Genomic DNA, 17111 nt, shown 5'->3' with positions numbered 1-17111 from the left:
GAGAAAAACATACATAAAATAGCAAATGAGTACAGCAATAGAGGTATAAGAAAAGCTCAATGTTGGTTGTAAAGGGAAAGTTCAGGGAAAGCTGGTAAGGAGAAGATGCTTCAATTATAGTCTAATAGCCAGGCATGGTAATGCAAGCCTGTAATCCCAGCAATTTTGGAGGCTTGCAGAGGGACAGAAAGTTCAAAGCTAGGTTCAGCAACTTAGTGAGACCCTAAGCAACTTAGAAAGACCCTGTCTGAAAATAAAAAAATAAAAAGGTCTGAGGATGTAGCTCAGTAGTAAGCATTGCTGGGTTCAATCCTCAGTAACACAAAACATAAACACACACACACACACACACACACACACACACACACACACACACACAGAGCAGTAGTTTATCTGGAGAGGATATATGGCATTTGCAATTTTGCAATTGCCAGAAAGTGACAAGCATGTTCCACTCAAGGAAAAGAGAAAATAGTTCCATATAAGTAGAATACAGACCTCAAGAATGGTGGAAAAAATAGGAAGAAGGAGTCTACATCTACATGTTGGTGCCACATGACATAGTAAGTATAGTTTTTAGAATGAAAAAATGTAAATCTAGTCATTGTAGGTTAAGTTATTTTAATGCTTAGTTTTAATATGAAGTAAATCCTGACCTATGACAGTCATACTTGGGTATTTTTCTTTAAATACCTAAAACCAATGTAAGTTTACTCCTTTTAAATGGAAGCAGAGAAAAAGATTGACGAAAAAGATGGCAAATTCACTCTTTAAAAAGCAACCATGAGGGGCTGGGGTTGTGGCTCAGCGGTGGAGTGCTTGCCTAGCACATGTGGGGCTCTGGGTTCGATCCCCAGCACCACATAAAAATAAATAAAGATATTGTGTCCAACTACAACTAAAATATATATTTTTTTAAAACAGGAAACTAGAAAAATTGATCAAAACAATTCTGCAGCTCAAACAAAGGCTAAGTAAGTTGAAAAAAGAATGTTTATGAAAACCAGCTGAATGTAGGTTAAGAAGAGTGGGGGATCTGTGGTATCCTTGCCTGGAGCTGCTCTTATCATCCCCATCCCTGGCTCAGTTGGTATGAAAATTCTTCCTAGTCAGAGCTGGCTAAGTTAAACAGCAGCTTTCCTGCTGGACAGGACTAAATTGATGGAGCAAAGGGTATAAAAACCGACATGGAGCCAATACCATGCCGTTTTTGTTACTATAGCTCTATAGTATAATTTAAGGTCTGATATTGTGATGCCTCCTGCTTTGCTTTTCTCACTAAGGATTATTGCTTTAGCTATTTTGGGCCTCTTATTTTTCCAAATAAATTCCATGACTTCCTTTTCTATTTCTATGAAAAATGACACTGGAATTTTAATAGGAATTGCATTAAATCTGTATAGTGCTTCTGATTATATGGTCATTTTGATAATATTAATTCTGTTTATCGAAGAACATGGGAGATCTTTCCATCTTCTAAGGTTTACCATCTCTACTGTTACATTGATTCCCAAGCATTTTATTTTATTTTAGTGAGGGTATTGTGAATGGGAGAGTTTTCCTAATTTCTCTTTCAGCTGATTCATCTTTGGTATATAGGAACGAAATTGATTTATGGGTATTAATTTTACAGCCTGCTACTTTGCTGAATTCACTTATGAATTCTAAAAGTTTTCTTATTGAAGCTTTTTAGGTTTTCTAAATATAGAATCATCAGCAAATAGGGATAGTTTGAGCTCTTCTTTTCCTACACCTATCACTTTAATTTCTTTCTTTTGCCTAATTGCCCTGGCTAGAGTTTCAAGGACTATGTTGAATAGAAGTGGTGAAAGGGCATCTCTTTCTTTTTTGTTCTGGTTTTTAGATGTAATGCTTTCAGTTTTTCTCCACTTAGCCTTGGGTTTGTCATATATAGCTCTACAATGTTGAGATATGTTCCTTCTATCCCTAGGTTTTTTGTTGAGAGCCACAGCCAAGTCAGAAAGAGTGGGAGCCATTGAGATGATGATGGTTATGTTAAGCTGTGTATTCAATTGTATATTAGACCCCTGCTGTCCACCTCAGGCACGGGCTACTTTGGAGTTCTCTACTTTGGAGTTCTTGTGCTACTTTGAAGTTGGGGAATCCTGGAGAGTTCGCTTTGGTTGGGGAAGTGCCAGAGGAGGGATTTCAGGTTGGTGTGTGGTGTGTCCTGGGAGAAGGTCTCCTGGGTGGCCTTTGCGGGAGTTCAGAAATAAAGTTTGTTCCTGCTTGAGTGGCTCGTGATTTGTGCCCAGCCAGAGTGCAGCAGTTTTCTAGTGTTTTAAACATGAATGCATGCTATATTTTGTCAAATATACTCTCTGCATCTATTGCAAAAAACAGCATGGTATTGGCACCAAAAGAGGCATGAAGTCCAATGGAACAGGAGAGAGACAAACCCACATAAATACAGATATCTCATACTAGACAAAGGCACCAAAAAAATATGTCAGAGAAAACATAGCCTCTTCAACAAATGATACTGGGATAACTGGAAATCCATATGTACTAGAATGAAATTTAATACCTCTCTCTCACTCTACACAAAACTCAACCCTGCACCTACTAGAACAGAATGTAGGCCCAACACTCCAACATGTCAACTTAGGAACTAAGTTTCTTAAGACTCCTGAAGTACAGAAGTAAAATAAAAAATCAATACATGGGATGGTATCAAACTAAAAACCTTCACAGTAAAGGAAACATCAAGAGCATGAAGAGAGAACCTACAGAATGGGAGAAAAAATTTTGCTACCTTTCACCTCAGATAAGGTGATAATTTCCAGGATATAAAAAGAACTTAAAAAGCTTAACACCAAAACAAACAAACATACAAATAATCCCATCAAATTGGTAAAGGAAGTAAAGAAACACTTCTCAAAAGAAGAAAAACAAATGGTCAACAAATATATAAAAAATGTTTAATATCTCTAGCAATTAGAGAAATGCAAATCAAAACTACACTGAGATTTCACCTCACTCTGACCAGAATGGCAGTTATCAAGAATATAGGTAACAATAAATGCTGATGAGGACGTGGGGAAGAGTACACTTTGTACTCCTTTGTTTTTTGTTTTTCTGTGTTTTGGGTTTTGTTGTTGTTGTTGTTGTTGTTGTTGTTTTTGTTGTTGTTGTTGTTCTTGGGACTTCAAATTAGTGCAACCACTCGAAAACCAGTATGGAGACTCCTCAAAAAACTAGGAATGGAAACACCATTTGACCCAGTTATCACACTCTTCGGCATATATTTAAATGACTTAAAATCATTATACTATAGTGATGCAGCCACATTAATGTTTTGTTTTGTTTTATTTTGTTTTTAGGGGCGCTGGAGATTGAACTCAGGGCCTTGAGAGCCTTGTACATTCGAAGCAAGCACTCTACCAACTGAGCTATATACCCAGCCCCACATTAATGTTTATAGCAGCACAATACACAATAGCTAACTATGGAACCAACCTGGATGCCCATCAACAGATGAATGGATAAAGAAATTATGATCTATATACACAATGTAATATTACTCAGCCATAAAGAAAAATGACTTTATAACATTCACCTGTAAATGGATGCATCTGGAGACTATCATGCTAAGTGAAATAAGCCAATTCCAAAAATCAAAGGTCAGATGTTCTCTCTGATATATGGATGCTAACTGACAATAAAGTGGTGGTGGGAGGGGGAGAACAGAAGTTCAATGGATTAGACAAAGGGGAATGAAGGGAATGGAGGGGGGACAGGAATAGGAAAGACAGTGGAGTGAATGTGACATAACTTTCCTATGTACATATATGAATACACCACAATGAATCACACCAACATGTATGTTCACAACACTGGGATCCTAATTAGAATAAGATATTCTCCATACTTGTATAAATATATCAAGATAGATTCTACTGTTATGTATAACTAAAAAGAAAAAACAAAAAAGAAAAAACCTACATGAAGCAATATCAGTAAAACAAATTTGGTGGAAATAAATAAAGAAAATCAACTATGCTAGTTTCAGGTTGCCATGTTAGTCTTGATTGGTGTTGAGATGGAGAGTGAAGAAACAATCAGAAACTAAACAGAAGGATACTAGAAATGAAATAGACATAGTCAGACTAGATAAGGTCTCCACATAGCCTTATGTCATGACTGACAAAAAAAAGGCTATGTATATATGTAGGAGAGACCCAAACAGGTCTGGCAGAAGTAAAAGGTAAGGCAGAGTTGAAAACTGCTTGAATTTTAAATGTACTCCCTAATAAAAGTTCATGTTCTGGCAAAGAACAGAATCCTTGCCAGAGGTGTTTGAGCACAACCACTCCTCATTGTTTGACCATAACCTATGCAGATCCAGGTGCAAACCAAAGGAAATTGGACTAAAGAAACTAATTTATTTTTATTTTTTAAAAAGGACTGATATAAATCAGCATATACTAACTATAAAGGGATCCAATTCCATAGATTAAGTCCAGGCAATTTACTAAAAAACCTCTATCCCACCTTGGGGGAAAATCCAAAATGAGAGTTTTTATGCTATGTTATCAACAATGTCCAGTTTTCAACAAAAAATTATGAGACATATAACAAAAATCATAAAAGTGTGGTCTAAACTCAGGAAAGAGAGGTAAATATAAGTTTACTCTGAGTTAGCCTAACTGTTGGATTTAGCAGACAAGAACTTCAAGGCAGTGATAATAACAATGTTCAGCTGGGCCCATGTCTGTAGTTCCAGCTACTCTAGAGGCTGAGGCAGGAGGATTGCTTGTGCCCAGGAGTCTGATGCCAGCATGGGAACACAGAAAAACCCTGCCTCAAAACAATAACAAAACAAAACAAATAAACCCAAATAAATAAAAGGGATAAAACCATGTTTAAGACTGAAAGGAAAATATGATGACAGTGACTGTATAAATAAGAGATTCTCAATAATGAAATAGACTATAGAAAAGAACCACAGATATTCTAGAACTCATACTTTCCATATTAATCTGTTTTGACGAAGTATAACTATCTATTTTCTTATATTAGTCAACATTTTAAACATATGTTAAGAATGTCCATAACACTTAAGATATGAGATGTTAAATTGTTACATTTTATAAGCTTTACAGTAATTTTGTATAAAGGTAAAGTTGCTTTGTCTTTTTCTACTGAACCATTCAAATGATTTTTTCTTTCCACCATTTGGAAATAGTCTCTACATACACATAAGTCAAATAAAGTTATATTTTAAAATTATGAATATGATTAAAATAAAATAGGGAAAAGTATTCCTACTGAACTACTCAAAAATGTTAATTCATTTTTAAGTAGAATTACTTTTAAGTAGAGATTTTGAACATGGTATAAGATCAAAGTAACCAAAGGTAATGCTATGTGGTATTTGCAGTTTGGGAATTATTTGGGACTGTAATTTTACTTTCATTGTTAGTTTTCAGCATCTATCAAGAATATTTACAGAATTATTTAAGTTTAGCATTTGCAGACAATTAATAAAATATTACTTGATATCATAAATCCATTCTTGCACTAAGATACATAAATAATTTTTATACTATTAATTATCAATTGGATTATAATACTCGTGTACTTACAAAGCTTGTACTTATATATATATTGTGATATATTATTAGTTGGCAGATTTTCAAATCATAATCAAAGAATGGTACTATTAAAAATATTTCATTCTTTTCACTTATTTATAATTTCTTAGTGGACAGTTATTTTAAATTCAATGGTTTTCACCAAATTTTCCTATTTTGATTCTTTGTATTGTAAGAATCATTTATTATAACATTTAATAGACTATTTTTTCTCATTTTTAGCAAGGACAACATACATTACTGAACCACTAATTTTCCAGATATTTCTTAAAGTATATGCTAGTTACCTAATACCTAATAATATTATAAATTTTTATTTCTCAGACTAACATATTACCACAGGAGCAAGTGAAGTGCCCTCTATTTGGTATAAACTATACTATTTTTCACTAACAGCTACCTAGGATAATGTTAATTGAAGTAGAAAAAGTATACTTACTCAGTTATAAATTCAGGGTTTGTAAAGCTGAGGTTGGTTAAATGACCTTCAAGTTTAGAAGATTCATGTGTGTTTAAGGCTGGAGTGGTCTTAGTGGCGAGTACAGCTCTTTTTTCATCTTTCTCCAGTGCTTTTTTTTTCCCACCATTTTGGAAATATTCTCTGCATACACTATAAGTCAAAATAAAGTTGTATTTTAAAATTATGGATATGATTAAAATAAAATGGACAAAAGTCCATCAATCCCTAGAGAAAACTCCCAAATTAAAGAGTTCTATTTTTAAATGTTAGACAAAAGCAAGTTTGAGCAATTTGTAGCACTTTTAAATTGTTAAAATAGTTATGTAACATGGAATGATCATAGATTATCTTTAATAAACAACAACAAAAAATGTTCTTCAGGGGTATAGATATACCTGTGTATGGCTTAATATAAACTAAAACACAAGTCCCTCCAGCAAAGTTTAGATAACTATTCAGTGACAACACCCAGAAATAATAGGCAGAGAGTTAATTTGGAGCTAGCTTTATTGGTAATAGATATTTTTTTTTAAAGTTTCTTTTGGTTTAGCATAACAAAGTCAGGTTAACATATTAAGAGATCATTTTTCTTTTTATTTGCTTTAAGAAAGGGCATAACAACTAGATCAGGTAGAAATGGTATCATACTATGTTAGAAAAACCAAACCGGTATTACTGTATTCTCATACCATAACACCACAAAAGATTTCTGTAACCTCAACAAGTGTGGGGATTTCTCTTTACCAGACAACTGGCAAGCAAGCAATTCTGCATAGGGTAATGTATATAAGAAAGGGCAAGGAGATTCCATAACTTCTCCAGACATGCCATCTTCCATGAACCTCCATGTGTTCAGCTATCTGAAAGCCCTCAAACCCTGTCTTTTCGGGTTTTTATGGAGAGTTCCTTGCATAGGTATGACTGAAGCATGCACAACAACACTGAAATGTGACTGGACAAAAAGGGTATGATCTAATGCTACTGGTCTAGGTATGGAAACCCAGCAAGGCCTGAATTATTCTTGGCTTCTCTGTGCATCATTTTCCCCTCCAGAGCACAGGGCAGGACCCTTCTGAAATGAGGATGGTCTTATAACCTCCTATCAGACAAGTAGGGTAGAAAATTTCTTTATGCCCAACTTCAATAAAGAAAAGCAGGGGAAGATCAGTTTCCATGACTTTCCTCAGGGAAAAGAAATTCTATTTTTTTAAATATTTATTTATTTATTTTTTAGTTTTCGGTGGACACAACATCTTTGTTTGTATGTGGTGCTGAGGATCGAACCCGGGCCGCATGCATGCCAGGGGAGCGCGCTACCACTTGAGCCACATCTCCAGCCCCAGAAATTCTATTTTTTATGGCCTACTCTGGGGAGGGAGTTATGAATAAGGAACTCTTGATAAAAACCTAATACATGTCATAACAGTGCACATGCAACAAAGGTATAAGTTCAAACAGAATAGAAGTCTGAACATAACAGTGTTTTTAAGTAACACTTTGAAATTATTCCTCTCCTTCAGAAAACCATTCCTGTTTGTTCCAATTCTTACACAGTTAAAATAGATTTTTCAGGATGTATCATTTCAGCCCAGATAAGTCTATGTCAGATTGCTATCCTGAATCAGAAACTTAGGATTAGCACAGACTTATAAATAACTTTCTTAATATTTATTATGTACTTAAATCTCATTATAGGGTAAGTACAGTAAGACACCATACATAGACATGTAATGGGACAAGAAAAATACCACAGAATCAATTCAAATATTTATTAGCCATTAAAGCCAAGAAACAAAGGGAAAATGACTAATGAGAACTAGCTTTACCGACAAGAGATACACACTGGAAAAAATTAACTGATACACTAATAACCAAAACTACTTAAAGGAGGATGGAATCTGAACTAATTTTCTTTCTTTTTAGATTCTTAAGATTAACCACATTATCATTTATTATCATTATTAATACTATTATTATTATTTCATACTTAAAAAAAAAGCTAGACTAATTTTCTCCACAAACACTGCTTGGTAAAACTACAGAAACACATTGTAAGAAAAGAATTAAAGAAAAAAGTCATTTACAACTGTATATAACAAGCAGAACTGATTTAAGAGGAAAATATTCATTTCTCTCATACAGAATGCCATTAGTTCAACTTCAGTTTTACTTAGTTCTTATTATGTAAGATGTAAGACTTCTTTAATTTATCCTATGTAGATTTAGTGTTCACTATATTATATACAGGAGTTGAAATCCATCATTATCCTAGTATTTATTAAGTTCCTATAATGTGGAGGACATAGCTGATAACAAAATAAATTGTGATGACAAAAATTGAAGATGACTACCCTCAAGAAGCTTAGATTCAAGTAGGCAGGGTGGTGTACATTTATAATCCCAGCTACTCAGAAGGCTGAGACAGGAGGATCTCAAGTTAGTGGTCAGCCTGGGCAACTTAGGGGGGACAATGTCTCAAATAAATAAACAAACAAATAATAAATAAAGGTCTGGGGATGTAGCTCGTTAATAAAGCACTTGCCTAGGATGTGCAAGGCACTGGATTAAATCCCAGCACAAAAAAAAAAAAAAAAAAGCTCAACTTGTGAAGAAGACAAATAATCACATAACAATGAAGAAAATAAAACTGATGGAGAAAAGCAAAAATTTTTCATCAACTTGGAATTGATATTAAAATGATGCATTTCATTAAGACATGAAACACGAGATTAAAAAGTGTACTTACCTTTCCGTCAGGTAGAACTACATAAAATTGCAGATATTCAAAAGTTATTGAGCCACAAAAATTATAGTGAGTCAGGTAAAGACTGTGTAAGACAGTAAAGTATGATAAAAGTGGCAAAATCACATAACACAAACTAAGCCTCACCACCAAGAGAAAATCCAAATCTAAATGGGAAAAACATAAGGCAAGATTTGGGCCCTACTGAATCAGAACATCTGCTACTGGAAGTTGAAAGAAAAGAACCTGGAAAGTAGACAGGGAGGACTGTTAGCAAAGGTGAGAGTCTTGACAGAACAGTGTTAGGTAGGGGGTCACCTTGGAAAAAGGGCACTTATCTCTGGAGGCATGATGATAAAGGGAAAGAATGAAGCAACTACAGGACACTCCTGAGATATATGTGGGTGTACAAAATATGTAAGATCAAAAGAAGACACTATGGCTCTGAATTCCCATTCATAGCAAATAAATTTTGAGAATTAAAAATAAAATGAGGGGGGCTGGGGTTGTAACTTAGTGGCTAGCATTTGTGAGACACTAGGTTCAATTCTCAGCACCACATATAATAAATAAATAAAATCAAGGTCCATCTACAACTATAAAAATGTTAAATCAAAACAAAGTAAGAGACCCAAACCCATACCTGTATAGCTACAGAAACTCCAGTACTGTAAACAATACAATAGTGAAAGTATCTAAAGTTATTAATTTGGTATTCTATAGATTTAAAACAATCCCAACCAGAATTCCAGCAATTTATTTTGTGAATACAAACTGTTTCTATAGTTTATATAATGTATTCATATTCATCAGACTTCTCTAGAGAAAAAAAACTCTCAGAAGATACTGACAGATCTCTCATACACACTGTCTCTCAATATCTATCTATTCAGAGACCCAGATATATACAGATATCTAGAAAAAGTATTATAATTAATTGCTTGATTTATTATGTCCCATGACCTGTGTATGTAAAGTGGAGAACCCAGCAGGTACTGTAATCCCTGTGGAAATCCAAATGTACAAGTCCACTCCAAGTCTAAAGGTATGCCAATGGTGCCAGGTTCCAGTGTGAGGGCAGAACACTCATGTCTCAGCTCCAGTAATCAGGCAGACAGGAGGAGAAAGGAAGGTGCATGGAAATTTCCCTTCCATGTGTTGGTTCAATAGAAGGGATATTAGCTATTCATATGGGGAGGCATAGTCTATCTTACTTGGTTTATCAATTCAAATGTTAATCTTGCCATAAACATGCTTGTAGACACACTCTGCAATAGCATCTAGCCAGATATCTGGGGACCTCATGAGCTGGTCAAGTTGTGAATAATATTCCATAACACATAGAATTAGCCACCAAATATGAAGAGGAAAAAGACCTAGAATAGCCAACACAATATTGAAGAAGATGACCAAATTGGAAGATTAACAACATCAACTTCAAGACTTACAATAAAGCTACAGCAATCAGACAATATAGTAGCAATGAAAGAAGAGGTAAACAGAGTAATGGAACAGAAATAGAGAGCTTGAAAAAAGATTCACTAAAACTACAGTCAACTGAATTTCAACAAACACAATACAATGGAGGGAAAAAGACAATCTTTTGAACAAGTTTGGCTGGAACAACTGGACATCCACAGGAAAAAAAAAAGAAATCCAGACACAGACCTTGTATCTTTCACAAAATTAACTCAAAATGGATTATAGACCTAAAAATAAAAATGCAAAACTATAAACTTCTAGAAAATAGCACAGGAAAAAATCTAGATGGCCTTGGGCATAATGATAACTTTTTAGATTTAAGTCCAAAGATATAATTTGATGAAGAAAAAAACTGATAAGATAGAATTCATTAGAATTAAATATTTTCACTCTACAAATGATATGATTAGGACTCTTTCCCAAAAATATACCAAGGACTCACAAAACTAAACAAGAAAACAAACATTCCCCTAAGTGGACAAAAGACATAAAAAGACACCTCACCAAAGAAGATATACAGATTAAAATGAGCATATAAAAAGTATTCAACACCATATGCCACTAGAAAAGGCAAATCAAAATGACAGTAAGATGTCATTATATATCTATTAGAAGGGTTAAAGTACAGAACACTGAAAGCATCAAATGTGTTAGAATACATAACAACAGAAATACTCATTCATTACTAGTGGGAATGTAAAACTGTGCAGTCACTTTGAAAGACAGTTGTGCAGCTTCAGTTTTTTCTTTTTCCTTTTTCTTTCTTTCTTTTTTTTTTTTTTTTTTTTTTTTGGTACTGGGGGTTGGACATAGGGGTGTTCAACCAATGATCAACATTTCCAGCCCTTTTTAATATTTTATTTGGAAACAGGGTCTCACTGAGTTGCTTAGGGCCTAAGTTGCTGAAGCTGACTGAACTTGTGATCCTCCAGCCTCAGCCTCTCAAATCACTAAGATTATTGGCATGCGCCGCTGAGCCTGGCTTAACAGTTTCTTTAAAAAGCTAAACAATCTTACCATACTATCCAGCAATTATGGTTCTTGGTGTCTATCATAACTTTATTCATAATAATAGACATAATAGACATCCTTCTATGAGTGGTAGCATAAATAAATAGTGGTACATACAGGCAATGGAATACAGGGCTAAAACCAAATGCACCATGAAAAGACATGAAGGAACTTCAAATGCATATTATTAGATGAAAGAAATCAATCTCAAAAGGCTACTTATTATAGGATTTCAGCTATGTAACATTTTGGAAAAGGAAATCTATGAAGATAGTGAAAAGTCAGGGGTTTCTAGGGAAAGGAGAATGCATAGAGAATTTTTTTAAGGCAAAAAAATACTCTGTATGAAACTATAATTGTAGATACATGTTATTAAACATTATTCAAAATTCACAGAACATACAATACCTAGAGTGAACCTAATGTAAATCATGCGTATTCGATGAAAATAATGTGTCAATGTTGGTTGAGGAATTATAACAAACACACCACTCTGGTGAGAGTGATAAAAGTAGGAGAGGGTGTGCTTGGGATTAGTTATATATGGGAACTCTGTACTTGGTGTTCAGTTTTATTGTGAACCCACTGCTCTCAAAAATAAAGTCTATTTAAAAGAGAAAACAAAACAAAACAAAAATCCTGGGGTACCATGTTCTGGACAGGAAAGGTCCCTTAAATATTAGCCAAAAGTTAGTAACTTACATACTTTTGTGAAATGCATAAAGTAATTTATAAGACAGACAAGATAAGAAGATTTAGTCAAATTAATTGGAAAGGAAGAAATAAAAATCTATGTATTTACAGATAAAATAAATAATTAGAGGTAACTCAAGAAAACCAATCATAAAGTAACACAAACAGCAACAGAATTCACTTAAATAGTACAATGTAAAAAATACAAAAATAACCAAAACCATCCATACACACATATACACAAACAATAGCTCATCAGAATATATAACGGGAGGGAAGATCGAAAGTATTAGAAGAAAATATGAGTAACAAAAAGGAATTCCTATATTCTGGAAACCAAGAAAGGTTTTCTTTTTATAAGTATATTTTTATTTGACACTAATTATACATATTTATGGGGCACAATATGACATTTTAATATATGTACATGATGTGTAACGATCATATGGTTATATGTGTAATATATAAATCCTTTCCAAGATGATAAAAATCTAAAAACACTGACTATCTAAAAGCAGAAACCTTCTGCATGGTAAAAGAAAAACCTGCATGGAAAAGACATAAACAAAATCAAAGACAAAGGGCACATTCTATAAATTATATAAAAAGCTATAAAAATCAAAATAAAAAGAACCCCCAACAACAGTTTTTCTGTTGTAAAATATATGATCACCTAAATCACAGGGAAAAATGTGAATAAATGATTTCTAAATATATGAAAAGGTACTCAATCTCATTTATGAGAGAAAAGTAAAATAGATCCTCATAGAGATACCAACTCCCATCTACTATCACACTGACAAAAATTCAAACATTGAATGACATATAGACATTCACATTCTTCTGTTAGTGGGATTGCAAAATAATAACTTCTATGGAGGAAAATTTGTCAATATACAACAAAATCACATATGCCCATATTTTTCGACCCCAGGAATCTAAAACAATACAATGCTAAAAATCTGAAATGGACAAATATAAAGTTATTCATTGCAGCATTAATTGTAACATCAAAAGCTTGTTAAAAACTCATGAAAACAGGAAGAAATCCATATTCCTGTGATGGTTAATTCTGGGTGTCAACTGGATCTAGACTCTGCATGTCCAGATAATTGATCAAACATTATTCTGTGGGTTTCTTTAAGGACTTTTTTGGACAGTAGTTTAAACTAGCAGAATGAACAAAGTAGATTACCCTTCCTAAATGTGAGTGGGCCTCATAAAATACATCAATGGTCTGAAGAAAATAAAAAGGGTAACCCTTCCTTGAATAAACAGAGAATTTCTCTTGCCTGACTGCCTTCAAACATACATCAGTTTTTTCCTGACTTCAAGCTTAAGCAGAAACATTGGCTCTTCCTGGGTCCTGAGGGTCTTTGGACAGACAGGTATTCCACTATTAGTTCTTATGGACCAATACCTTGCTGTCTTACCCTGTGTTTTAATCAGCATTTGTGTCATTGTGACTAAAACACCAAATAAGAACAACTTAGGGAGTAAAATATTATTCGGGACTCATGATTTCAGAGGTCTCAGCCCATTTGCTCTAGGCTGAAGAAGAGATAGCACATCACAGGGGGGGAGGGGGGAGACCAGTGGAGGAAAGCTGCTCAGCTCATGGTGAGGTCAGGAAGGAAGAGCATAGGGAAAGATACACCTTTCCAGGAAAGCCCTTAGTGACCCATCTCCTCCAGCTGCACCTCACCTTACTACAGTTACCACCTGGTTCATCCATTCAAACTATGATAGACTGATTAGGCCATAGCTCTCACAATCCAATCATATTATCTATGAATGTTCCTACATTAACAAAGGAGCTTTTGGGGGAACACCTCACATCCAAACCCTGCATATCTTGGGACTTGAGAAATTCCACAATTATATGCGCCAATTCTTTATAATGAATCTCTTAATGTGCATGCACACCCGCGCACACATTTTCTCTCTTTCTCTCTCTCTCTCTCTCTCTCTCTCTCTCTGACCCTCCCTCCCTCTCTCTGTATGGCTTCTTTTCTCTGGAAACCCCTTACTAACACAATACAAAATGGAGTGATCTCCATGATATGTTATTGAGTAAAAAAATAGAGAATAGCACATAACATGCTACTACTTATAGAGATGAGAAATAGAGGATGTGTGTGTGTGTGTGTGTGTGTGTGTGTGTGTGTGTGTGAGAGAGAGAGTGAGAGAGGGAGGGAGGGAGGGAGAGAGGGAGGGAAGGACGGAGGAGAGAACTTGTGTTAATGTGAGTTTGCTTAATTTTTTGCAAAAACGAAACACTGGTAGAATAAATAAGAAACAGAAAGCAGGGATAAATAAAGAAAATGGAAAGGAGCCTTTTCTGAATATACCTTTTTACAAAGTTAGGACTTTTGAATCACATATAGATTTCATATCCTCTAAAATTAAAAACAAAGAAAAACCTATAAAACTGAAATTGAAGTGAAACAAATTGTATAGTAAATTGATAACTTAGGTACAGTAAAGAACTGTTTCAAGTAACTTTTAAACACAGTATTTATTTTAAACCTTGGTGGGATGTGTTCCAATGATATCTTAAACTTCATTCATTCATTTTATTTTTAGAAAACTGGTAATGCAATTTTGAAACAATTTCATGTAAATTGCAGGATAAAATGAATGTGTTAATGTTATTTAGAACTAAGTCTTTCAGTGCACCAGAAAAGACACAAATACAGAACAAAAGTCAAGTCAAAGCCCTGCTGAAATATTTACATATAAATAATGAGATATCTTGGGAATGGGCCCTGAGATGTTAAGATTCAAGATACTAAGATACAAAGATTCATTTTGTACTGGAGAGAAAGTGTTCAAAGGTGATATCAGAACACAAAAGACAGTTCTGACCGATTATCACTGGCTAAATATGAAATTTTATATATATATATATATATATATATATATATATATATATATATCTCAAAAACAACAATAAAGAAAAAACAATGACTGAAAGACAAATGGAATAAAACCCCAAAAAACTATAGTGATACTCCAAAAATTAAAAAACTCACTTGCCTAATTATAATTATTACACACTAATTACTTATTGCCACAACTGCTAAACAGAAAGAACTGCATACATACACACACACACACACACACACACACACACGTATGTATATACACACATACATATATGTATGTATTTCCTTACCCAGTCTTTCTGAAGAACATGTACTCATCCTCTGTTCATAGAGGAAATCCCTTAGTTACAAATAGTGCCAACTAATAAATGCCAAGAAATGAAAGAACTTAAAAAAAATCATCATTTTGCTATAGCAAATGAAGCAAGCATAGTTAAAAGACTGTTGGGAGACAGTCAATCCACAAGCCAAAATGCCACTCCACACATTACTAGGTAACTACAAAGAGAAAACTTAAGTTTAATGAAAGGACCTAGTAGATACTGCCTTAACCAAATGATAACATTTACCATTTCTAATGGCAGACAATCTAACAATAAGAACCTGTCATAATATGTAAGGACAAAATGTCAACTAATATATTTTTTGCAAAAATTTTGATCTGCATCAACCTTCTAGACTCAATATTTACTTTGCAAGAATCAAATTATATTGTGGAAGTATTTAAGTGGTACCATGAGCAAACCATTAAATAAATCCTGAATGTAAGACATAATAATAATTTTAGATGAGATATAGATAATCACAACAATTCCCTAGATCTTCTGTAACTGGAAAAAAAAAATAATCTCTTAAAAAGAAATCAAGAGAGATAAGGATACAAAAGATCTAAAGGAATCCAACTGTTAGCCTTTCCTAAAGAGACAACAGCCACTAGGGGCATTTGTTGAAATAGTACAGGAGCAATAAAGTAAAGGATAGAGCCTTCCAGGGTTATTGAAGTCTGTTGGATTAAAAGAAAACCAACAGAGCTTTTGAAGGATGTTTTGCTGAAGTGACAGACTGGAATATTTAAGAAACCCAAATATGGCCAGAATTCTCTCCATTCTCTTCCTAATTCCCTCCAGAAGTCTATTTACAAGTATGTGAAGGGGAGTAACACAAAAGACTGTTAAAATAAGCAGAGATGGCCTTAAAAGTAACTACTATAAATCTGTTTAAACAAAACAGGAAATAAACAACATCAATAAGAATACAGAGAACTTAATTTAAAAAAATCAAAAGAGTCAAATAATTATCATAAAAAAATTGAGAAAAGCAAGCTATATTATAAACATCTCTGTTGGTGATACAATAAGCCCAAAAGAAGTGAAAACACAGATTATTTGAACAGTGCTCTTAACCAGTTTAAATCAACAATCTCAAAATACACAAGGTAGGATCTTCTACAGAACTAACAACATTTGCTCAAAAAGTGTCATGTAAACCAACAAAAAGAATTTAAAGAGATGTAACTATCGAGTGTGATGAATGAGCCCTAATTGGATTTTATGAACTAGCTATTTTAGGAAATTAGTAAATTATTATATAATGTAATGATGCTACTGTGATTATTTAGAAAAATTTCTTTCTTAGAAGATGTGATGAGAAATGAAATGTTATCTCAACTCAAACTGTTCAGGAAAGAGTGTGTTTATGTTTTTCTGTGTGTAGAGATAACAAACTGAGTTATAGAAGATATAGGTGTATCTGTACTTTTTTTTTTCTTTCTTTCTCTGTACTGGGGTTGAATCTAGGGTCTTATGCATGACAGGAAAACATTCTCCCACTGAGCTACATCCCCAGCCCTTTTTAAACTTTAAGACAGGGTCTTGCTAAATTGCCCAAGCTGGCATCCTGCCTCAGTCTTCTGAGTAGCTGGATTATAGGTATATATCACTGTGCCTGATATTTTTTCTGGTTTTTAATTACTTCACAGTACATATTAAATTTTATTATTCTTACAAAGGAAATCCTATATTGAATTCTTCCAGCTAAATAGTCAACAAAATCTTAGCAGGGAAATGTCAATGAGGCTTAGCTCACATACCAAATATCAATAAAATTTTAAGTATAACTACAAATACACAAATATGCTGTGTATACTAAGTTTTAAGCAGACTTTTGTCCAATGCTTTTTTAAAAACCTATTTTAGCTCTTGAAGTGAAACTGTTCT

General features: G+C 33.9%; 1 protein-coding gene and 1 long non-coding RNA gene across 2 annotated transcripts in view; one reads left to right on the top strand and one right to left on the bottom strand.

Moving 5' to 3' along the window:
• LOC308643623 overlaps window positions 1-6214 on the top strand; it is a 738763-nt gene extending 732549 nt beyond the window's left edge. Inside the window, exon 2 of the long non-coding RNA XR_014020759.1 lies at window positions 6049-6214. This is a non-coding gene — a long non-coding RNA (uncharacterized lncRNA). The remainder of the gene's footprint in view (window positions 1-6048) is intronic.
• Window positions 1-17111, bottom strand: part of SAMTOR (S-adenosylmethionine sensor upstream of mTORC1) — a 79592-nt gene that overhangs the window by 42368 nt on the left and 20113 nt on the right. Inside the window, exon 3 of the mRNA XM_081283608.1 lies at window positions 6058-6228. Coding sequence (XP_081139734.1) covers window positions 6058-6228 — 171 coding nt within the window. The remainder of the gene's footprint in view (window positions 1-6057; window positions 6229-17111) is intronic.

This window comes from Spermophilus citellus (assembly GCF_964194105.1).
Source record: "Spermophilus citellus genome assembly, chromosome: 3".
NCBI classification, from domain to species: domain Eukaryota; kingdom Metazoa; phylum Chordata; class Mammalia; order Rodentia; family Sciuridae; genus Spermophilus; species Spermophilus citellus.
This window is presented reverse-complemented; position numbering and strand designations above follow the sequence as displayed.